Raw genomic sequence first — 24,746 nt, 5'->3', positions numbered from 1 at the left:
ACTTTCTTGACTGTTCAGGGAATCTGAGATAATTTTTGTATAAGATCTTTATTAGAACATAATTAATGTAAGGATGTCTCATATCTACTAAGAGATGACTCTACAACATTTTCATGTGAACCTAGTTAATTGTGTTTTTTCTCTTCTGTAGTCAAAGACTATCAGTTGATTCAGAAATGTGGGCAAGAAGGCAGTGACTCCCAGACCCAGCTGAGACAGTACCTGCAGCACTTTGTCCTCATCTCCACCCACCTCCTGCAGACCAGCATGGACAGCAGCTATGCTGAGGCAGTGGAAACAACCTGGGTCTTGTCACTGGCTCTCAAGGGGCTTTACAAAACTCTGAAGGTACTTGAAATAAAAATTGATGTTCTGTCCTGGGCTACAGGAACTTGGGTATTGACTGAGCACACTGGGGAATTCCTATAAGGGCATTTCTATCACAGCTGGATCCCTTTATTCCTGGTCTGCAGGGGGTTGAAAATGTTGCTGGCCTTTAAATAGCTTTTGTGAGTCTGAGCTGGAAGTTGTTTTGCTTCTCCTCTGTGGAGGCCAGCCATTCAGGAGAGCTCAGGGAGAAATTCCTAGAGATAACATTTTATGGAGTGAAGCTCACTCATGAAATATTTAAAGAGGAATTTTTTTTTTTATTTCTTTTTGTTTATTTTGACTGTCAGATCCAAACAGATACTCATTTACTACTCTGTACACATCATAGATGATCCCCATAGATGATCCTTAAGGGATCTGGAGATTTTTATTTTAGAGAAATGAAAGGAAAAGATTCCAGTGTAGTTCATCTGGGCAGGAAATTCACCTGAGGCTGTGTGACAAGGTCTTGCCAGCACTGTGATGCATTGTTCTTTTTTAGTTACTTATTTGTGTGTGTGTCTATGTGTGCAGATTCATGGCTTCAAGGAGATCCAGTCTGCCTTTCTTCAGTCTGGTTTGCTCAAACTTCTAGTGAAGAAGTGTAGCAAAGGAACTGGCTTCAGTAAGACTTGGCTTCTCCGAGACTTGGAGGTGAGAAAAGTGACATTTTGTTAAAAGTCAGGCTTCACACAGTGGCATGAAAGGTTATGGCAGTACACTGCCCTCCTGGGGACTCAAGATTATATCTAATTAGTCTCTAAAAAAAATGTTCACTTAACTCTATCCCTGAATCTGCCTCCTTCTGTCCATCATAATTATGTGGATAATAGACTAAATTCTTTAAAGCAGGAGCTGATTGTCACTAATCTGATTTATTTGAAAAGAAATTTGCAGGATGAGACATTACTCACTCAGATTATTTTATGGATTTTATTTAGGCTGTTCTTGAAAATTCCATTCTTCACTAGAAAATAAAGAAAAGCATGACTTGCACAAGGTTTTGCTGCAGTGCAGGTGGGGAGATCAGTGCACACATGGGCATATTGTTTCACAGTGGTTGTTAATTGCTGAAAGATAAGTGTGGTTCAACTGTTAGTTATGTTTTATCTTTGGCAGGAGTTATGTCAGTTCATTTTTAGGACTGTGATGAAGCCAAAGGGCTGTTTGCAAAGGAAAAGGGTGTGTAGGTGCATCACTGGCATTTTGGTGATAGTCACCTTTGCTCTGTTTTTGTCTTGGAATCTTCAAATCTTTGATGTACTGAAATGGTTAAATAATTACTTTCTCAGCTTTGCACTTTCAGCTAATCGCTGAAGTTGTATTTGCAGCAGCATGGAAGGTGTAACTCATTAGTGAAGTGGGAAATGGTGTTGTTTTGGGGTTATTTTTTATTTTTGAGGTGTGCTTCTTTGTAAAATAGCATGTGTCAATGTCTGTGCATGTCTGATAACGTTCCTCTAAGATGCTGATTGCAAATAAACTAATAATACCTACAGCTGTCACACCATATGCTACCTTTTTTCTGTGCAGATTTTGTCAATAATGCTGTATTCCTCAAAGCAAGATATCAGTTCCCTGGCTGAACAGGAGGATACTGAACTGGAAGACAGGGAACAAGATCAAGATGTGGAGCAGCAGCCTGTTGTTGCTCCTGTTGATTCAGAGCAGAACAAACTTGATCCTCTGGAGGGCCTGGATGAAGCCACCAAAATATGTTTCTTGGTATTCAAATTAGTTTACCTCCTTTTGGGTAAATGTGCATTTGCTAGTTGCATAAACCATTTGGTAATTCATATGTTGTTTTTCTTCTAAATTTAGAGAGTATGGGTCTATGATTTCTATGCATCATTCTTTAAAGAAATTAAAATAGAACTGCAATAATGAATGCTACAAAATCATTATGCAGTGTTTTGCTAAATTGCTTCTCATTATTATTAATCCAGATACTAAGTTCATGAATTCTCTACCCACAAAGTGGAAAACAATGTCTAGATCATCCTTAAAGAAATTCCATCTTTCTTTTCCACCTCTAATGTGTTTTTGGGTTTTTTTTTTCGTTTCCTTTTGCTTCCTGCTCAGATGACACACGATGCACTTAATGCACCTCTCCACATTCTTCGAGCTATGTATGAATTGCAGATGAAAAGAACAGATTCTTTTTTCCTGGAAGTTCAAAAGAGGTATGTGAAAGTCTGGCTCCAGCAGAAAATCTAAAATCCTCTCAGTGCTGAATAGAAATTCTTCCAAGGATAAGATTTGGTTTTCATGTGTGAAAAAGTAAGGAAATAAACTCCTGCTAAATTGTACTTATGGAAGCAAGTCACCATGTTCTGAAACACATCACATGCTCTTTTCTATGGGGTAACTCCCAAATGAAGATCCACTCTGGCTCTGAATTGAGAAAGAGTCAAGAGCTCACATGTGGCTTGTGGTACTCAAAGCATCTCACAGAGACACCATGTTCTCACAGAAATGAGTGATTTTGTAACATTTAAATCCTACAGCTTGTTAGAACAGGGGAACAGTTAACACGATAAAAATAGGCAGAGTTTAATCTTTCCAAAACAGAAGGTGGGCAGATTTAATTTGCATTTAATTGCCCTAATTGAGTTTGCATTACTTTGGAAACACATTAGTGTATTTTTGATGTTGCTTTGCTCAGGTTTGATGGGGATGTGATCACCACGGATGAGAGGATCCGGACGCTGGCTCAGAAGTGGCAGCCCAGCAAACGCCTGAAGCTGGAGGAGCAGAGTTCCAAGGCAGTGGATACAGATATGATCATCTTACCCTGTCTGGTATGGACACCTCTTCAAACTGGAACAATTGGGAAATAAGGATTTTTGACATTCAGTAGTTTCTGTTTAGTAACTTTAAACCTCAGAATTTTTCTTATACATCTGAAATAATCTGTTATCAGTGTTTTATGTCCAAATGAGTGAGCAGGTACAAGAAGCAAGTATTTCTTCCATGTTATTCCTTCCTTAAGGAAGTGAAATTTGATTCCCAGGTCAGGAGAACAAATTGTGATTGCAGGCTGTAATTTCCTCCCCTTACACAAGAGAGATTGTATCTCATTGCTGTAAGCTTATGCCATGCTACTGTTTGAGCTTATCATTGTTATCTTACAGTAAATTCAGCAGAACAAGGAAGCAATGAATTTATCTTGTAAAGTAGACACTGCACTCACAAGCTTTAGGTTTTGTATTCAATAACAGGGTCCCCCAGCTCTGCTTTATTTTGAGAGCTCATTCCTGGCCATGTGGTGTCACCAGTACAGCTGTTTATCAGTTGCATGGCAAAGGGGAAGGAGCTTCCTGAAGCAGTTTCATGTAATTATAAGAAAAAAATAGGCCTTTCAACAGCTTATACAGAGGCTGTGAAATACCCATGCCTGGAAAGTGTCCAGACTTTAATGGACAAAGCCCTGGTTTTGAAGTTATCTAAGCCTTAAGTGAAATTTGGACCACGAGTCCCTCCCAACTTCCCTCATTTCAGGGCACTTGGTAGCTTTACCTCTGTAGGTGAGCTTCAGTTAACATCTCTGGTTAGAATTCTAACTGCTGTTTCCACAAATGCATCAGTGAATAGTGAGGTGTGTAGACATCAACAGTGTTTCTTAGGAAATCTGTAGCTGTGTGAGAGATCCCACTTTTGCGGGGTTTTTGACAAATTCATTTGTAAACTCAGCTTGCAAACAAATCCAAACATAAGGCAGTAAATTATTGACAGCCTGTTTTCAACCTTGCATCTCTCTTCTTGCAGTCAAAGCCTGTACTCTGTGATAAAGCAACAGAAGAAACCAATCCTGTTGCCCAGAAACTCATCACCAACACAGAGAGTGACCTGCAGCTCAGCTACGCCAAGCAGCGCCGCACCAAGAGCTCCATCCTCCTGCACAAGGAGCTGGACTCCAGGAGCAAAAAGGCTGTGAGGGAATACCTGTATCGTGTCAATGAGGCAATTGCAGTTCTCTATGCCAGGCATGTGCTGGCATCCTTGTTAGCTGAGTGGCCTGATGATGTGGCAATCAATGAGGAAATCCTAGACCTCAGTGGCCCAGCCCATATGACATACATCCTGGACATGCTGATGCAGCTAGAGGAGAAGCAGCTGTGGGAGAAAGTAAGTGGATTTCACTTAGACATGTGAACAAAACCTGTGCCTACATGCCATGAGACTCTGATTAACAAAAATACTTGAGGTTCCTTTCTACAACTAAATTCAAACTCCCAACATTTAAATTAGTTCTGAGAAAACAGTTGGAATCTGTCAGTGTCTTGATGTGCTGATCTTGTTAACAGAAAATGGAAAAACTAGCTGTGCAGAGAGAACTCTTTCAGTAATGAAGGAGAAATTGGTAAAATTAGCAGTCTGTTTTGAAAGCAGGCAATCTAGATGGTAATCTAGAGAAACTGGTAAAATAGGCAGTGCCTTTTAAAAGCTGCTTTTTCTTAGATCTCAATGTGTATATTGTAATACCTGCTACTCCACTGATGAGCTGGTGGTGGAAGTGATCTTGGAATTACAATAGAATGTTGTAATGAAAGTGTCAGCTCAAGGCTTCACAGCAGTCAAAGCAAATTAAGTGAAGGGAATCTTCAAAGAGGCAATGAAAAATAAAGCAGAAGGCATTGGTATGCCACTGAACCAATACTATGCACTCTTTTGGACTGCAGTGTCTCTCTCATCTCATTAAAAAATTAAAATAAAGATGCAGTACAACTGCAAGAGGCCTAGAGAAGAATGGCAGGGGTTATTACAGCCATGAATAACTTCAATATGAGGAACCAACTGGTTTTCTTCATTCTGGATCTTTCCCCTGTGGGGCATTGAGGGAGAAGGAGTAATGGAAAAGTCTGTTCCTCTTTCTCTGTAGATTTAAAGCAGTAAATAGCATACAAAAGTTAAGAGCAAGTATTATTCACTGACCCTCCCAGTAAGAAAACAAAGGAGTGTCAGATTAAGGTAATAAGTGGCAGGTCCAAAACAAACCAAAAGAACAGGTTCTTGACACAGTAAGTCATGGAAATTGTTGCCCCAGGGTGTTTTTATGGGTTCAGAAAAGGGCAGGATGAACTGATAGAATAAAATCTATTAAGGCATATTAAATGCAAAAGCCTGGCCTTTGTCTTAGGCAAAGAGTGCATTCAGGGAGCTGCTACATGCTGCCTTTGTTTTTTAAACTCTTTTTCCCAAGCAATCAGTTTTTGGTGAATTTGCTGGCCTGAGCTGGTGTGTTACATTTTATAGGAAGAGTTAGGAGATGGCAGGTGAAGACCTGGAATGAGTTGCTCTGATGACCTGAAAGGGCCTCAAGTAACAGAATTCCCAATTCAGGGCTTTTATGCAGTGCTATAGAAATAATAAAAAGGGAGACTCGGGTGGTTCTGAATTATATTTTGTGTGTCCTGATAGATTAAAGGCATTTTTTGGTAGTTTTAACACACAGGACTTGCATCTGCTGTTTTCAAAACTTCAGCCATCTAATTGATACCTTATCATTTCTTCTTATGCACAGAGTTGTACTTGTTTATTTGTAGGCTGAAATATATGACATATTCTATTCAAATCAAAACCTGTAGGTATAGAAGGTGCCTGTGTAGTATGGTAACAAATTTGTTTATCTCACTTGATTACAGCTTTAGTCTCCTGGATTAGCCTTGATTCTAACAGTTGTATGAAGAGACTTAACCAATATCTGTCATGTTTTTATCAAATAGAGAATGAAAATCTAGAACAGAGGACAGAGTGAAATCTTTTGTGCTTATGGAGGCATCATTTGTGAATGTGTCTTGTTTCTTGCTGATACTTGATTCCCTCTTCCAAAATATTGTGTGGCTGGACATGGCTTGTGTCAACCATCAGCATGACAGTTGTAAATGTTCTTTTGACAGTAAATTGTATTTACATGAGGTTTCTCCTGCCCAGATTCTCCAGAAAGTGCTGCATGGCTGCAAGGAGAGCATGCTGGGGACCATGGCCCTGACAGCCTGTCAGTTCATGGAGGAGCCAGGGATGGCAGTGCAGATGAGGGAATCTCAGCATCCTTACAACAACAATACCAACTTTGAGGTAAGGCAGCCATGGATTGCAGAGCATGACTTGGAGCTGAAATCACCCAGGGTGGGAGCAGAAGCCTCTCAAAGTTCCACGTGGGTGCCTGTGGGACTTCTGTGCTTGAGGCACCTGTGAAGTCTGTTCAGTCTTGCTTGGAAAAGGCTGATGTCAGATAGCTCAGGCCTTGCCCTGCATAGAAACATGTCCAGTCAGGCACTTTAATGTAACTCTAATTCAATCACATGAAAAGTGCATCACTTACATCATTTTACTGTGCATGTATCTGAAGCAGATCAGATTTGTAAATAGTTTCAAGGTCTTAATGATGAAGTGTTTCTACCCTTCCTTCAAAGATTTGTTTCAGTTGGCCTGTTACTCCCTTGTGCTGTTAGATGAAAGGAGGAGTGGTGTCTTTTTTCTTGCATTTCTCATTGTAGACTCTTTCCCTGACACAAACAGTTTTTTCTCTTGATACTGTTTGAAAGCATTTTTCTGATATAGTTTGGTAATTATTGCCTCTGGGAAGTCTTGAGATTTTAATTTCCCTGCTACTCTGACTCTGATTTTTATATTTAAAATGCATATAAGCCCTTAGGTTCTGGCAGTGAGATCAATATCAGCAGCAATTACTGCTTTTGAAAAAGGAAAGCATTGCTGGCGATTAATTTTACATGCTTGATAGCTAATGTGGACAATAGGCCATGTTTTACATTTGTTTAAATTAGGGTAAAAATATCAAAGAGTTTTTTACTCACAGAGATGCTGTAGCATTTTTTATATTTCTCTTGTTTGTATGGTGAAAGTTAAGTGGGTTCTGGGCAATACAGTGTGACACAAAACTGCTGTGTTTATTCCTCAGGATAAAGTTCACATTCCTGGTGCTATCTACCTCTCCATCAAGTTTGACTCCCAGTGTAACACAGAGGAGGGCTGTGATGAGCTGCTCATGTCCAGCAGCAGTGACTTCCAGCAGGACAGGCACAGCTTCAGTGGCTCTCCACAGAAATGGACTGACTTTGAGCTTCCAGGTGAATGCACTGATTCAAGGTTATCTAGGATATTTATATAGGACATTGCTGGGGATCCTGAGAGAAACTCCTGATGAGTTCAATGTGGATCTTCCTGAGATGTGTAGGAAAAAAGCCAATTCTTTCTTTGTGCCACTCTGTTTGCTCTGACGTGCTGCTCTTGCATTTGTTTCTGAAAAGTGGCTTATCTGTTGTTGTGCTGTGACCTTTCTTTCCACCCCTCAGTCAAAGCATGCACTCAGCTACTGGAAACAAATTTGATCTTGATTCTGTTCCAACACAGTCCTTGTTCTGCACGATATTCACTTACATTGTTTATGCCCTGTCTTACTTTCCACAGGAAGCACATTTTTTTATTTAAAAAAAAAAAGAAATATATGCTTATCTCTGTCTCCATGCTCTGCTGCTGCTCTGAGCAAAGAGAGCCAGTGCCAGCACCTTGGCTCCAGCTGGTGCCACTGAGCACAGCTGGAAAAAACCCAGGCTTTGGCTGCCAGCTGCACTCTGGATTCTCCAAGCACATTTGTGAGAGCACAGTGAGGAGCAAATGCAAGGGAGCTCAAGGACTGCACAGTCCCCTGCTTGTGATTTTAAACTGTTTTAACCCTCTGAGCATTGGGGTGCTGCAGGAAGTTCTTCACTTCAAGGACTGTCAGCACTTGTAAAGAGATTTAGGAGCTTTCTTAGCAAACCAGTTTGGGTTACAAGGTGCTGGGTTTGGATTACAAGGTGCTAGTTAAAAGCAGATGTGTGTTCTGTAGGAATATTTTAGATTTTGTGAGCTTCTATCTGTCTACTTTTCCCTCTCTAATAGTTGCTGAGGTTTGCCAAGGAGCTGAACTTACAAGCCCATTGTATGGAGCAGCCTTGGCTTTGAAACTTAAGTTTCACCCAGTGAAAGTTCATTTCCAACCAAGGCTGGTTGGATTAAGGCTCTTGATTCCAGCAGGTTTTAGCTGAAACATTTAAAGGCTTCTGGGCTTTTCATTTGATTGAATGGCTTTCTCCTATGAGTAGGAGAGAACACTGTCTATTTCAGGAAATTTATACAAACCAACACACCATTTCATGATAAAAATGGAAATTCTTTTACACATATTGCATTTTAAATCCTAAAAAATGTTTTCAAAATTTTTCTTGTTCATGAAACTATGAAAATTCTGCTTCCCAATGAAATCTATCCTGCTTGTCCTAGGGTGACAGGCTTTCTCATGGGGTAGAAAGATATTTTAAGTTTTAACAGCTCTAGTATTATGGAGTACAGTAGGTAAGAAGATGGTTTGTGTTGTGCAACAGCCAACTACCAGGATTTATTCAATAGTGGCAAAAAACTTTTGAATGTTTTTTGCCTGATTGTAAAGTGGTCAAATGTTTTGACAGTTCCTTCTATTTTTAAGTAGATTAAGTATTTTTAAGTGATTAAGTTTAACAGTTTTATTCCTTGGGGTAAAAATGTTCAATTTAATTTTCTGACATGTAAAAATTTTACTTTCAAATATTTTAAATCTTTTGTCCAATTAATTTAATTGTTGTAAAGAACTTGGCTGCCTGTATAGGGGTTCTTGTTTCATAATTCATAACTGATCCAGTAACACAACTGGAAAAGTGAAGTTACATATCCAGAATATGGAGTTTCTTTAATTTCCTCTATTTAGTTGTCAAAAATGTAAAAGACATTTTCCTTCCTATCCAGTGACTTTAGACAGGGGAAACCATTGTGGTTTCCTCTTTGTCACCTGTTCTTTGTGCTTCATAGTTACCAAAATATAAAAGACCACCTCTCTTGAATGAAGACATCTAGCATAAAATAATTTCAGACTTTTCATTTAAATTGTATTTGAGATGGCAAAACAAACTCAGAAGATAATAATGTGGACTTTCTTCCTTCCCTGCACATAGGAGACACACTCTACTACAAATTTACTTCTGACATGAGCAACACTGAGTGGGGTTATAAGTTTACAGTGACAGCAGGTCATCTGGGAAGGTTTCAGACAGGTAAGAGATGCTCAAAATATATTGAAAAGTGCCTTTTTTAATCATTTTGCTCAACTTTGAGAGACCTGTGGTTGTCCCTTTTCTTTGATTTAGAATTTGCATTCAGTGTCTTAGAAATAACGTGGTCAGTTTTGTTCAAGTTGAAACTCAGCTGATTTCCTCTTATTTCCTGTGATTTTTGGACACAAAATCTTCACAGAGACTTGGAGATTACAATTATAATAATCCAAAATCTCATTATATGATAGTAATTACAGACTATTTAGTAAACACTCCAGGATGCTTTAATTGGAAACAGAAATAGTGGTAATTGCATTTTTCAGAAGTGATTATCCATTAAAATAGGATGGTTCTGGGTCTAATTTCTAGCATAAGAGGTTTTGTTAGTTTATATTAGAGTTTAAATATTTTTAATGAAATTGAGGCTGGTGGATAATTTGCTACCAGCAAAACTCTACTGCATGTCGTAATAGGGAGGGCCTGTGTTTTGTTTGCCTTATTTGGGCAGAAATTTAATTTTGGATGTGATTCTTTCTAATTTTTATGTAAGTTTTACCTCAGAAAAGAGTTGCCATGTAATCTAGAGTTATCTCAGAATTTTAATTGGCATTTTAATTCAATATTTCTGGCTTGCAATACTTGGTGTACAGAGAAAATTGATTCTACGAACAGAAAGTGTCCCTACAAAACTGACCAGCTGTTTGAATTTTTTTTTCCCCCCCAGGGTTTGAAATTCTCAAGCAGATGCTGTCTGAGGAAAGGGTCATTCCTCACCTTCCACTGGCCAAAATCTGGGAGTGGCAGGTGGGAGTGGCGTGTCGCCAGACCGGGCACCAGCGGCTCAAGGCCATCCACCTGCTCCTGAAGATAGTGCAGTGCAGCAGCCAGGGGTGAGTGCTCCAAGGGAACAGAAAGACACTCAACTCACACTATTTTGAAACAAAAAACCCTGTGATTTGAAGCAGGTATTCTTAATTTGCCTGTCAGATGCAATTTACAGTGCTTCGGTAGCAGAAATGTTTTACTCTCTCTTCTCTCCTGGCCTTTAAAGAAACCTGTGAATTCAAATGTCATTGTAAAGAAAAATCATCATCACAAAACAGGACAAAGGTTGATTTCAATTAATTTTCTAGATAATAATAAGTTTCTAAATTTCTAGAAATTTATTCTCTCTGTATTAGTTATACTGCAGAATTAAGGTAAGGATGAAATGGTGAAGTGATGATTTGATACCCAGTAAACTAAATAGCTTTCCAGTTATTATTTTGAGTTGCACCATTTAAGCCTGTAATTGAGTTTTAGAAGGAATATATGTTCTTTAGCTTATGTATGGCATGAATATTTCTAGATGCAAGAGCATTTAGCAGAGTGGTTATTTTTTCTTTTTAACTGTCACAAATGTATGGTTTTGTTCTCTTAAATTTGATTTGGTTTTGGTTCCCCCCCATCTCCCCATTCCCAGAAATGGGCATGGTGGTTACTCACTATTCTATCATGATTTCATTTAAATTACTTTTTTTTCAGGGACTGTGACCTCACCTTATTGAAGCCACTTTGGCAGCTTTTCACCCATATGGAAAACAACTCGTGTACTGACACGGCCAAGCCTGGTATTCTCCTTCCTCTTCATCGTGCACTGGCAGAACTCTTCTTTGTGACAGAAAACAGAGTTACTGTAAGCAGTTCCTGCTGGGAATGACAGAATTCAGTGTTACACTCAATTCAGTTTTCCTTTATCCATCAGAGCTACACAAACATTAACAGCTTTCACTTCTAAATTCTAATTAGAGGGGAATTCTGTTACCTTATCCATCACTGGATTTTAAGTACTAGTCATGACTATCAAGGCCCTAAAGCCACTGTTTGTTCTGAGAGGAATTCTAGTTTAATAATTAATTTAAAGGTATTTGCATGTGGTTTTTGTTGAGTTGGTTTTGAACTTTAAATATGAGCAGTGTCATGAGCTCATTTTTGAGATCACAAACTGTGCTCTAGTTGGGAGAGTCTGGTGTGCAGTTCTGATACCTTTGCTTCTTGGGGACTGCTCTAATGATCAGCATTTTAATGTTAATGAGTAGATTATCACCTTTGGTAGAAACATTGGTGTTCATTGCATGTTTTCTGGCTGCAGGAGCTTGGATCTCTACAGGAGTATTTGCTTGCCTTAAATACTGAAGATCATCTTCATCGCTGCACAGCACAGGTAGGATTGCACAGCCCCAGGGCTGGCTGGGTCTGGGATCTCTGTGGCAGACACTCCATGATTTCTCATTGCCAGTGGAGTTTGTAAAGGACATATTCATGTACTTGGTTATTAGAGTATCTTGACAGGCCTCTGAAAGCTGTGAGTGAGCTATGTACAAATGCTTTTCTAGGATATTGGGAAGGAATTCTTTTCCATGAGGGTGGTGAGGCCATGGCACAGCCTTCCCAAAGCAGCTGTGGCTGCCCCATCCCTGCAGTGTCCAAGGCCAGGCTAGATGGGGCTTGGAGCAATGTGGGCTGATGGAAGGTGTCCCTGTCTGTGGCAGGGAGTGGAATGAAAGTATTTTTAAGGTCCCTCCCAACCCAAACCATTCCATGATTCTAAATTTCTATTTCTGTTTTTGTTTCATACAATTTCTTTATACTTTGGACCTGAGGAGAATATTTGGTGTGACTTTGTTTTTCCTTTTCTTTTCTAGGCCCTGAAAAACATTGCTGCTATCAGCCTTGCCATTAACTATCCAAACAAATCAACAAGTTTCTGGAATGTTTAATACTGGCTCAGGCCGGAGTGCATGGGATAGAGTAGTTTGTCCATAGGACATTGGAACAAACATCTTAACTCCCTTCAGGAGAAGTTCCTTCAGCTTCAGTGTATGAGCACTCTGCAGCCTTCCTTCCTTCCACCTTGATGTAGAATTTGTAAAAGTAACAGTGCACTTCAATGAAAAAGCACATCTCAGAGTAACTCATGCGTCCTACAGTTATGTATGCACATATTGTAGCATGTTAGAGTAAACACAACAATATTGTTTTTTATTCAGAGGAAGTAAAGGAAAGAACGTAGCTGAAGTATGAGAATGGAAGGCCCCCACATTTGTATCATCTGCTCCTGAGGAAACTTGATCCTTAAAACGTGTCAGCTTCAGAAAATACTGCTGAACTCGGGGTGATGCCATCAGCAACATCTGTTGTACATCTTCAGAGTGAAACAGGCAAACCAGAACCTGCACCAATGGTCCACCTTTGAATCCTGTCATTTTTGCTTTGGAGGCTACTTCCCAAGGAAAAGGATTTCAATTCTTACTCAACTGCAGGTTGTAAAACAGATTGTAGATGATTTCCAAAGCAGTTGAAGGATTCCAGTTTCACAGCATCCTCATGCAAGAGCTTTATGTTTCTCCTGTTCTTTGATTCAGTCATCTGGGTCACCTGTTCTTACCTTGCTTTATCTCCAATACATTATTCCAGGTAGCCCATTATTGTAGTGCAGAGGGCAGAGGCTGGCCTTCAGTCACAGGGCAGTGGTGATATGAAGACCTGAAGAACTTAGATGTTTCTAAAAAATCACATCTTTACAAGAAATTTGGAGGCTTTTTTTCTTCAGTTATTTTGATATTAGTGGCTTAGGAGGTCCTTCTTGGCAATGTTGGGAACCTGAACTCCCAGCACTCAGGGTGGGGTTAATGATCAATCCTCTCTTATCTTACAGAGCAATAACCACATTTCTCTTAGTGTACATGGAATGAATTGCAGACCTTCTATGCTGAAATAAATTGGCTTTCTTCCTGCACATTGGTTATTACCTTTCAAAGAGGTAAAAAGAACACAGAAAGGTATTTTGGGTACTATTGCACAGTTTGTAGAGCTGACCTTGTCAAATATAAATTCAGATTATTTTAATGCTAATTTTCTTCACTTCTTCACCCCAACACTGGAGTGTGGAAAAAAAAGTCAGCCAAAAGCTCTAGTAGTAACTGAATGCAAGTTGTGTAAACCAGTGGCTCTGTCAGAAGGAAATGTATTTATTGACCCTGCTTGTCCAAAATTTGAGTGGTGCCCAAATACCAGTGCACAGGAGCTCTGCTTTGGGGAGTATCCTCTGAACTGATGCTCTTATCAGCTGGGGCTGGAGTTTAAGGGTGGCCTAATCTCCCTCTGAGAGGGAAACTTGCAGTAATACATCCCTCAGATTTTTTTTATGGGCTCTTGTGCTGTAGAGTTTTGTTTTGCCTTCTGTTCAGCCAAGTGAGTGCATAGTGAGTGCTTGAATCAGAATGTGATTATTCTGCCTGAAAGACAGCTGAAAACCAAGAAGCACCATGCTGAAGCCATTGCCTTCAGGAATGGAGTGGCTCTGTTAGCAAATGAGAATGCCAGGATTCAGGAAGAGTGTAGAATTTGTGCAAGACTGAAAGGAAGCAGAGAGATGGTGCTCTGAAAGCCCTCCTTGAGCATCCTGAGTTGGTTTCCTTAAAGACATCAGGATGGGAAGGGAATTATCAAGATTGTGGTGTACTTCATGCACAGATCATTCTGTTCCCACATCCACACAGGGTGTTTGAGTGTGACTCCTGCAGGGTGTCAGGGATCCCTGGGGAACCAAGTGCTTCACACCTTGTCCTTGTTTGAGCAGATCCTGGGCACGGGGAGGTGCTCCACCAAAAGGAGATGTTTCTAAATTGATGTTAGGGAGCCATATGGATGGGGCAGGTGAGCACTTGGGAATTGCTTCTCTGGAGCAGAAGGACTTCAGTGCCTCAGTGGCACCCATGGCTGAGGAATCCCAGATATGCAATGGGCTGCTGTGCTGAGCTGTGCAGCTGCTGAGACCTGCCTGCTCAGACTAAGGCTTTTTCTTTTTCCACATCAGGGATGAAGACTGTAAATAAACCATTCACAGAACCTGTCACAGCTCTGTCACAGTCACCTTTTTTTTTTTCTGTTGGACTGTCCTTTTGCTTTCTGGATGAAGACATGAGGCTGCAAGGATGACACAGGAGTGGCCAGAATTCCTTGCTAGGCATTACCACTCAACTTACTCTACCAGCAGTGACTGGCCTCATGAGTCAGTCATCTTGCCCTGAAGGAACTGTCTAGGAACAGTGTCCACTAAATATAATTTCTACCCACTAGATGGAACTGAAGGACTGTGACCTGAGTTGACACTGAATCTGTTGCTGCCTTATAACTCAAATCATTAATTATGGATTTTTTAACAGACAAGAAACACTGATTTTTATTTTTTTTTTCTTCTGGTAGCTCTAAAGAGAGAGGAATAGAATACCAATAATGAATATTCATGATCTATCACACTTTAAAAATTATGCAGAAGTTCCAAGTGGATGTGAATGATGCTATTGAATTGTATAAAACTGTCTGGAAAACAGGTATGCTGAAAAAAAATGTGCCTAATATAAGAAAAACTAAAAAAGTTGTCCTGCCTGCATCACCTATGATGTGTTTAAAACAAACCATATTATTCCTAATGATACATTTGACTTGCTTTCATTAAACACTTAAAAACGAGAGTTTTATAATTTCTTTTCTTACGGGTTTACTACTTTGCAATTTTTATCAGTTGTTTAAAATATATCAGACCTTTAGATTTATTCCAGTTCAGTTCAACATGTAAAAAGAAAGCTACAGATGTGGGTAAAATATGCAAATGAAGAGAAATATATTGTAAAAATTCTATAAAATCAAAAAAAGTACAACACAGTGTCTGTTTTTTTGTTTGATTTTCTCCTCTCCTCACTGAATGTTTAATGCTGGACTTTGTAGTGAGATCCAGGATTTTTCTTAGGAATCCTCATTTTCCATGCCTGTAAGCAAACCTGCTTGTCCTCATGTGGTTGGTAAATATCTGATATTACATCAAGCTGTGCAAGAACCAAACTTCTGGAGTCATCTCAAATTCCAGCCCTGCTGTTTACATTCCAGTGGTCTTACCCTAAAAAATTCAGTTTTCCTGTGGCTATCCATTGGTTTCAGTGCCTGTGTAGATTCACTTTGAGACCTGAAACACACATCTGGAGGCTCCAGATGTCTCCTGTAAAGCTGAGATTTGTATCAGTGTTGATTCTGACTAGTGATGTTTATCAGCAGAGGTGCTTATGCCTACCTGCTCCAGTGGGTTTCATTGAAAAGGTTGTTTGCCTTGGGCTTGCCTTGAGGAAAGGGCTGTGTTGAAGTCAACATCTTCCTCTATTTGCCCAAAACTGCAAGTTGTTTCCTTGGAGAATGGTCTAATTAGGTGATTTTATTAAACACAAATAAATAATAGGATTGTGAGGGTGTGGGAGAGGGAGGATTGTTCCTGAGGTTTGAGGTTTCAGCTGATAAACCTGAAAGAATTCAGTGTAATTGTTCTGAAATGAAGTGTGGTGCCATTGGAATGTGACAGAGGGCATATCCACTTTGGATCTGCTTTTCAGGTCAAGTTTGTTAAGACTGTTTTTCTTCCCAGAGATCAAAAGTAGGCTGCAAGTTAGCTTAGAGGTAGGTGACTTTTGAAAAATCTGTTTTTAGGAGAAGGCTGAGCTGTGATTAAAACAGAACTGGTCCAACCCCTGTGTCTTCACAGCCCAGCTCAGGACTGGTGTTTCTAGTGGGTTTTGTACCTTCACAAACACGAGGGCAGCACCTGCCTGTTTGTACCATTTTAAACTGGAATGAACATCTGCAACTCCCTGGAATACTCTGCTATAAAATCTGGGCACCCTGGGGCAGAAAAAGGCCCAATAATCTGATTTAGTCGTTCTCCTTTTCAATGGTGAATCCCCCTGAAGTGAATCATGTTGGGTCTGCTGGGGAGGCACCAGGACAAGCATCATTCCTGTTTCCAGGGGATAAAACCACAACCAAGGCAGCCTTGGAAAGCATGACCTGGCCTTTGGGGAAAGCTCTAGAATGCTGGAAAACACATCAGTGTGTGTAAAGAGGTTGGTTTCCAGCCCTGGACCAGGAGGTCAGGCTGGATAATAACTGGAACAAAGAATGTTTGTTGGTAATATGGCCTGGAAAAACAGGAACTGTACTGGGTTTTGAGGGGTGAAACTCAATCTGACCCCCCTCACATCTGCATTTAAAGCCAAGTAGTCAACCCTGGTTCAAGTGAATAAGAGTGAAATCCACTGTGAATAAGAGGTGAAGGAAGTGAGATTAAAGCTCATTCTTTCCATGATCAGGTCAAATGTAATCAGGTCTATTCTGCAGTCAAATCTTTCCTGATTTTTACCTAAGAAAGAACAAATAATAAAAAGCTGATACCCAGCTCCAGCTCAGACTGCAGTGGGCCTCACATGTGGGTATGCAGGAATAAACACTTGAAAAAAAAGAAAACCAAACTCTTTTTTTCCTCCAACTGGAAACATCCACAAGCATTCCTGATAAATAGATGGAAATCTTAGCCAGTTTTGTAGTGGTACTTAGCATTTAGAAATTCCTATTCCTTGAATATAAAAAGAATCAATGTTTGGATTTAGGGAGCATGAGAAAAGAGGGAACTGGTCTGTGTCAGAGATGGGGGTCTTTCCTCACAAGTGCTGAGCAGTTGGCTGGGGAGTTTTTCCTACTAATCCTTTTCTGACAACAGCAATGAATTTTTTTAAGCTGGTTTCTTCTTTCCATTCCCCACTTCACTGTCTGACTTTCCATAATCTTACTGCATAAATCTTATTGTATTTTTGGAGGTTTTTTTCTTAACATTTGCAGTGCAAATAACAAATATTTAAACTTGCATTGCATGGAAAAAGTCAGTTTTATGAAACCTAAGGAAATTTGAAGTGCCTGCAAATGTTTGTCAGTGGTAGCTTCTCTTACAGGCTCATTTCCAAAACACTTTTGGCATCTCCTCACAGCTGGATCATCACATCAGCAGGTGTTGGTAAGGCCACACTAAATTCATTTTATCTCTGTATAATGAGTCATTCTTGCACTGGCACAAGGTGCCCAGAGCTCTGTGGCTGCCCCGTCCCTGGAGGTGTCCAAGGCCAGGCTGGACAAGGCTTGGAGCAGCCTGGGACAGTGGAAGTTATGGAAGGGGTGGAATGGGATGGGCTTTAAGGTCTTTCCCAATCCTATTCCATGATTCTCTTCACATGATTCTTTTTCATGATTCTTTTACACACCTGTATGTTGTGGGCTGCACACAGCCTGCCTTTCAAATACCCAAAGCTTTTAACTTCCTCAACCACATAACATTTCTAGAAACCAACAAAATACCTGAGGAATCACAGGAAATGCTTTCCCTTAGGATTTTATATTTTCTCATCAGCAAAAACATCCTGTACCAATTATCCTCTCCTAGGCTGAGACTTCGATGTGAGTATGTGGGTAGACATTTACTGGGGCTTCAGTTCATCACTGTGCTTATCTTGGATCAAGTTAAATATGGAATTAAGGTGTAATCTTAAGCACATCTAGTTCAGCTTTTAAAGGTAGGCTTTCAATTGGGTTTGTTGCCTTGGAGCCTAAACAGACGCTGCAGTTGATGGGAAGTGCGCAGATCGTGTGGCTTCCCTCGCATCCAGCAGATCTGCAAAGGCACAAAACAAAAAGATGAATTCTTGACTCAGGAGAAGTGTTGAGTCAGGAGACCTTTAGTCTCATCATTTTGCTTGAGAATAAATCATGCCTGCGTTTCTTACCCTTCTCCTCTACATCAACCACCCACAGAAAGCTCATTCATCAAAAATGTCAATGGTTTCCCAGAACTCTCCGCACTCACACCTTGGGGATTTTATTCCTCTGAGCAGCAGCTTGGGCTCTTTTCTCCCCACCAATGTTTTTTTCCTTGAGGAGGGAGTGGAGGGGAAGGTTGTTTGCATGTTTTGGTTTTTGGTTTTGTTCCTACTGTGACTTAATATTTAGAAAGAACATTTCATCCTCAGTGGGGTCAGTATTGGACACACTACTGGATTTTAAACTACATCATTTTCCCCCCCATTCAATTGCCAGTTTCAAAATACACTGTGATGTGTTTGATCTTTAGCCACCTTATTTTTCTGCAGAAGATACCTCAGCCTCATCAGAGGTGATGGCATCTGGAGGGTGTGCTCAGTGCTCACTGCTCTGCCTCCTGCCTTTTCCTTGGGTCAAGGAAGGCAATCCTGTGGGGACAGCACCTGGGGGGTGAAATAGTTGCTTTATTTCCCAGGAACTCAAAGCCTCTCTGATGGTAAAACAAGTCTCTCCTCACTTTTGCTCTAGTAATGGTTAACACCAGCAGTGCTGCTGCTGGCCAGTAATAGCTTGTTTTTAATTAAGCATAGATTGAGGGGGGTGAGGATGAGGAGCATGGCCTGGAGGTCCCAGTGCCTGTCCCCTGTGCTTGTGCTGGCCATGCACTGTAGGAACTACTCTGCTCCATGATGCCTCCTCACAGCCAAAACGAGTGTTAGAAGGGCACAAAAAAGATCTCTTCAGATCCTTGGGGTTTTCCCAGCTTTTTTCCAATGCTTGATGCCCCTTTGTGGGGTCCACCAAAGGTGCACTCCAGGCTGAGTGCCTGCTGCTCTCAGAGAGGTTTTTCTGCACTAAAATCTCGTTTCCTCCCCAGCTCATTGCTTCAAGTGCATCCTGAGCTCTCCTGGGGCAGCAGAGCAGGAGATTCACCAGCCAGGCAGGGTGTGACCTGAGCAGGGATGGGAGAGCCTGGTGGGAACAGCCACAATCCCTGCCAGGGAACTCCTGTTTCCTACAGCCACAGTCCAGGGAGCTCCTGTTCCCTGGCTTGTGCCCAGTTTGTTGCCTCCTCAGAATGTGGCTCGTGGCACACAAGTGACCCTTCACTCAGCTCTGCAGTTCCACCCTCTGAGCTTCTCGTGGTGGCACAGCCAAACTCTGCCTCAAACATCTCTTCTGGCTGCTGGATCTCCCAGGAGGCTTTTGCTGCACCAGGGCCTCATTTCTTCAGGGGCTGCAGAAGAAACAAGACAGGAGCCTGGGTCTGGCACCCCTGACACTGTGATGCTGTTGGATTGACCTGCTGGTGGTGGTGGTTCTGCTTTAGGTGCTGCCATCAGGGCTCTGGCAGCAGCTGCACAGCCCAGCAGCAGCATTTCACCTCTCCCATTGCAGCTGCTGGGCTGGGAGCAAGGGAGGCTGAGGGTGGATCCAGCTAAAGCACCAGCCAGGACACCTGCACCCCAAACCCTGGACACCTCTGCAAGGCAGAGAGCAGCAGCCCCAGGCTGCACCTGCAGAGGGTGACACAGGAGAAGCAGCCCCTGCAGCAGAGCTGGGTGATACCCAAATGAGCCATAATAACCACCCTTTGGGGACCCTGCCAGCCCTGGAGCTGCCCTGAGCACATTTCCAGCCCTGTGCATAGCCACACATTTCCCTGAGCTGCTGAGGAGCCCCACCCTGGCCCCAGCCCCGGGGGATGCTGCAGGAGGCAGATTTGTGCTCAGTGCATGTATCCCATCCTGATTTTCCAACTGCCTTCCCGGGAATCCCTGCCAGCTCATAAACCACTGTTAACCTCCCAAGAAGGTCCTTTGTGCAGCCTTTTGTCAACAGGGCCTGTCCCATTGCTATAGCTACAGCCCCTTTGCTGCTGGACACACCTGTTTGTTTTTCCAGCTCCTTTCTTTTGCCGTCAGATTTCTCTGACACCTCAATAAAAATCCTGAGGAAAGCCCTGCCCTGGTCCTGTGCCCTCCTCACCCTTGCAGATTAAGGAAACTCCTTGCTCCCCTGGGATCAGTTTTCTGCAGGCAGTGGGCTCTGGTATGGTTTTGTTTTCTGGTTATTACCCTTAAAATGCCTGAGTGGAGCAGGGCTGGGGATGGTGCTGTTTGCAGGCAGGTGAGCAGATTCCTTGGAAAGGGCCAGGTGTGGTGATGTCCCCATGGCCCCTCAGCAGAGATTTTGCAGACATATCATGGGGGTTTTTCACTGAATACCTCTCATGCATAAAAACTCCCCCAAATCTGTGCTTTTGGGATATCAACCTCATGTGTCCACTCAGCCCCTGGGGTCAGCATGGTGTGGAGAAAGGCTTCCCCCCAAAGAACTCTGCTTTCCCTGGTACCAGGAGGCTTCCCAAGGGTTTGCACTGCCCTACAGAGACACTTGAAAAAGGAAAATATTCCACATTCATGAGCTGTGGTTGTTGCACTCCCAGAGAAAAACACCCAGAGATGAAAACTCTCCAGGGTAAATTGCCCTTCATCTGCAAGGTGCTTTTCCTGCACCAGGTTTGGGTGGTGATGGGTTTCAATTTGTCTTCCCAAGTTTTATTTCTTCCCCTTCCAGACACAGCTGAGATTTGCCCCCATCACCAAAATCAGGATCCACTCTCTGTGCCTCCCTGCTCTGCTCCCTGGCACAGCTGAGTCACACTCTGTATACCAGGATAGCTCAGAGCCAGGCAGGGAAAGCCACCCCCAGGCTGCAAGGTTTGATTCCAGGCTTAGGCAAGGCTTAATCCCCTGGGCCAGAGCTCCAGCACTTCCCCCTGGCACCCAAAGTGCTGCTGACACAGAGCAGGGAGACACAGCTCCAGCCAGGCACAGACACCTGATGGTGTTGGTGAAAAGGATGGGCTGGGGCAAGGAGCAGCTCCCAGGATTCGGCTACTTTTGTGCAACAAAATAATGAAATTATTTTAATTAAAATAATTAAACCTCTTTATTTCACCAGAATGTTATTGCTCTTTATTGCCCTGCTGCTTTGGCAGAGCTTTTTAATGTGAAACACTTAATGTGTTGGAAATTGTATTTCTGATTAATGGGATGTATTTGGTGAGTGGTGAGTGCGTTATAGTTGTAAAAGGGGGGGAAAAAAGACCTTTAATGCTGTTAATAAAACAAGGCTGGGTTTGGCAGCACCTCTCAGGCCTTGCACCTCATCTGCCCCTGTGCTGACAGTCCCATGGATGCTCTGACCCCTGGCACCCTGCTCAGCTGCCAGGTCTTGCCTGCAATCCAATAACATGAGTCATGCCCCAGTTCCAGCCTGTGGGGACACACTGCTGCAGGTCTGCAGTGATGCTGCACATCTGGAGCACAGGCACATCTGGGCTGGTGTGTGCAAGCAGGAAGGGCAGGGGGACAGCTGCAGCATTTCAGAGATGTCCTGGCTCCCCCCTGCTCATCATCCCACGGGCAGACCAAGCCCAGCTGCTGTTGGGTGGAAAATGAGCATTTTCAGGAGCAATGGGCATTCCTGCAAGCCAGAGGGAGCAGTGTGTGTGTGGTGGCAGCTGCCCTGTGCACAGTCCCATTTGTCTTGGAGGAAAACATCCAGTTTTGATATTTAAGATTTCCAGCAGTGGAAAATTCACAGCAGCCACAGGCTGGGGAGCCAGGCACTAATTGGCGGAACTTGTAGGAAGAGTGTCCCTCCAGCTCTTTTCCACTGGAAAATCCAAAAGCTTATTCCAAGTGTTGATTTCTTGTAAAAACTAAAGCAAAACATGCTGGGTGGGGAAGTAGGGGTTAGGGAAGATCTTGGAAATGTTGGAGCAGCCCTTTTCACTCTGTCAGTACAAATATTTACATTTTTTTTATTGTAAAGTTACTCTTGTTTGGAAATAAGTTGTTTTATTTTGCACTCTGTTACCAGCTTTGACAAATCACAAAGAAAACAAAGTGACTTTGCAGAAATATGATGTTTTGGCTAAAGAAGAACAACTTATTTTATTCCAAATTTTTCCTGCGAACATTGACATTTTGGGGCCTTTTCCAGCTTGGAAATTTCAGAGAGAGCTCTCATCCCTGTTTCTCCAGCTGTATCATAGAATTGTAATTCTTGAAGGGTTAATAAATCTTATAATAATTTTTTAATCCATCCTGTACTGCCTGGTTCTGGGGACTGGAGCCATCTGCCACTTCCTATTGCTGTGCTCAAACCCACCCAGAGCATCTGCTGCTCCCACCAGCAGCACTGCTGGGACTGAGGAAATCAATTAGAAATCATTAACAGCAGAGTGCTGCAGGTCACACCTTGAGATCATGCAAATAGCATTTGAAAATAAAATCTTCTCCTATTGAAAGCCATCTCTGGCTGGGTGAGCACAGGTGTGTTTTCTCCCTGTGACATCCCTCCAGGTGTGAGGATCACTCCAGGTGTTTGCCCTGCACTGGAGGGGAGGGAGTGGTTCAGGTAATTAGTGCTGGGAATACAATCACAGCTAATGGGGCCAGGGAGAGCTGGGGAATCCCATCCTTGCCCATGGTAGGAGAAACAGATAGGAGGGGAGGGATGGTAGAGGTCCCAGCAAGGCTGTGGGCTCAGAAGAGGCTCCTCATTAACCTCATTATGTCCATCATATCATGGCCACATCCAGGCTCATCTTGGGGTTTTCCCTTGGGATTAAAGATCCATTGAAGCACTGCTGTCCCCAAGGCCTTTCTGTGGACACAAGCGCTTTGCATCCCAAAGCTGGTGCCACCACATGTGTCCCCAGGGCAGTGGCTCCAGAGCCACAATGCCTGGCAACTCTTTCCTTCCCAAAATCTCCTTTGATTCCTGCACAGCCACTCTCCTGCTGCTGTGGGTGTGGAGAGGCTCCCTCTCTCACCCTGCAGGGCTGTTCCCATCAGGAGCTTTGCTGCAGGGTCTGGGGGAGCTGTGCAGCCCCTCCCCAGCAGCACCAGCCTCCCCTGGGGCTGTGCTGGGAGCAGCTCATGGCCTCTCCATGGAGAGCAATGAGCACAGCTGGGGGCTCTGGCCAGGGCTGCCCTCTGTCCCAGCCATGGGCAAACTGGTCCTGATGGCATCCCTGGCTCCCAGCTCATTTCTCACCCAGGCTGGAGGGTTTGCAGGGGGTGCAGGGGGTGGACTGTGGGACAAACCCCTGTGTCCACTAGCTTCTGCTGGAAACCTTCCCTTTTGGTGCCACCATGCCCTGTGCAGCAAGGGGGGAATCAGTCCAGGCTTGCAGGTGTAGGGAGCTGGTTCAGGTGTGCCAGCAGAATTAAGCTGTGCCTGACCAGGTGGGATGGGAAAGGGCCAGTCCCTCCTGTAAAGCCCTTTGCAGGGCACCCACGGCCCTGGTGATGTGTGATGTGCCCAGGGTGGGATGTGCAGCCTTTCTTGTGTGAGACCTTCCTCTGTTTCCAGCAGCTCCAGAATCTCCTCCCACCCTGCACCTCCTGCTTTCAGCTCTCCTGGTGATCAGGTTTTGGTCCAGGCTTTCTGTGTGCCCCCCTTGGCTGCTGTGAGACCCCTCTTGTCCTGTACCAGTGCTTGGGGCAGGACAGTGGGCACCTCTTCAGCAGAGTTTTTTGGGATGCTGCAGGGAAGAGGCTCAGCAAAGCCCAGGGGGGGCTGGTGGGTCACTGCTGTGCCTTGGCAGTGCTGGAGGTCTTGGCTCACTCAGGGCTCACGATGCTGTTCCCTGCTCTCCTCTGGCACATCCTCCCGCTCAATCACTTCCTTCCTCCCATCCCGTTTTTCCAGCAGTGCTCCTGCTGCTGTCTCCTGTCCCAGCAGCTGTTTTATAGCACTGGCTATTTTGACTACTCAGTTAACTATTTATCCAGATGGAGCAGCTCTGGTGTCATGAGCCTGGCATGTTTTTTCCATATACAAATTCTGTGTCAGAGCGGAGGCGACAAATCCCAACTATCCCTGTGAGGTGTCCGGGGTGTTTGCTTTGGCCACCTCCAGCATCCCCAGCTCCCAGCCCTCCCCCAGCCCCTTTCAGACCAAACTTGGGGGTTTTTCCTCCCTTTCCCTGCTCTTTCCCTCACCCAGGTCCCACCAAGGGACCTCGCCCTGGCCCAGCTGCAGTAAGGAACTGGCTGCCTTTATTTTCCTAACACTTAATTTTAATCAAATGCAAATCCCTAACGCTTTGCAAACCTGGTGACCTGTGCAGATGTCAACTGCTCTGGCTGGGGATGTTATTTGCTGCCTGGGAAGGACTCCCTAGCCCTGCTGGCAGTGTTGGGGAGGGGTGGCCCCATGGCCATTCCTGCTCTGCCCATCACTGAGGCTCCCCAGCCCCAGTGAGGATTTGGTGCATCCCCCCAGGGCCCAAAGGCTTCACTGGGGCTCTGAATCTGGATCTCTGCAGCCCCACTTAGGGCACAAACCCACTGCAGAGCTCAGCTCCCAAACATGCAGCTTTTTCTCCCTTTTCTGCTGCTGCATGAGGACTCTTGGCTTACAGCTGCCCTTTCCCAGCAGGGTGGTGTGATCACCCTCACAGCTCTCCATCTCCACTAGGCATGAGAAACAGCTTCATCTGAACAGCTCCTTGAGCAAATTCCTCAGAGGATTTTCCCCTCCAGCTGGACTGGGGATTTCCCCAGGAGCCAAAGCTGTGGCAGGTCCCAGCAGGGC

At 43.4% G+C, this 24,746-nt stretch overlaps 1 protein-coding gene across 1 annotated transcript in view; it reads left to right on the top strand.

The window, feature by feature from the left end:
* ZZEF1 (zinc finger ZZ-type and EF-hand domain containing 1) overlaps nucleotides 1-14,974 on the top strand; it is a 57,106-nt gene extending 42,132 nt beyond the window's left edge. The window contains 13 exon segments of the mRNA XM_079325255.1: nucleotides 152-348; nucleotides 904-1,023; nucleotides 1,903-2,094; nucleotides 2,452-2,552; nucleotides 3,035-3,170; nucleotides 4,138-4,497; nucleotides 6,304-6,447; nucleotides 7,292-7,460; nucleotides 9,360-9,458; nucleotides 10,183-10,348; nucleotides 10,983-11,133; nucleotides 11,590-11,661; nucleotides 12,143-14,974. Coding sequence (XP_079181381.1) covers nucleotides 152-348; nucleotides 904-1,023; nucleotides 1,903-2,094; nucleotides 2,452-2,552; nucleotides 3,035-3,170; nucleotides 4,138-4,497; nucleotides 6,304-6,447; nucleotides 7,292-7,460; nucleotides 9,360-9,458; nucleotides 10,183-10,348; nucleotides 10,983-11,133; nucleotides 11,590-11,661; nucleotides 12,143-12,217 — 1,982 coding nt within the window. The 3' untranslated portion in view covers nucleotides 12,218-14,974.
* The last annotated feature ends 9,772 nt before the right edge of the window (nucleotides 14,975-24,746 follow it).

Source organism: Erithacus rubecula (genome assembly GCF_903797595.1).
Source record: "Erithacus rubecula genome assembly, chromosome: 22".
Classification (NCBI taxonomy): Eukaryota; Metazoa; Chordata; class Aves; order Passeriformes; family Muscicapidae; genus Erithacus; species Erithacus rubecula.
This window is presented reverse-complemented; position numbering and strand designations above follow the sequence as displayed.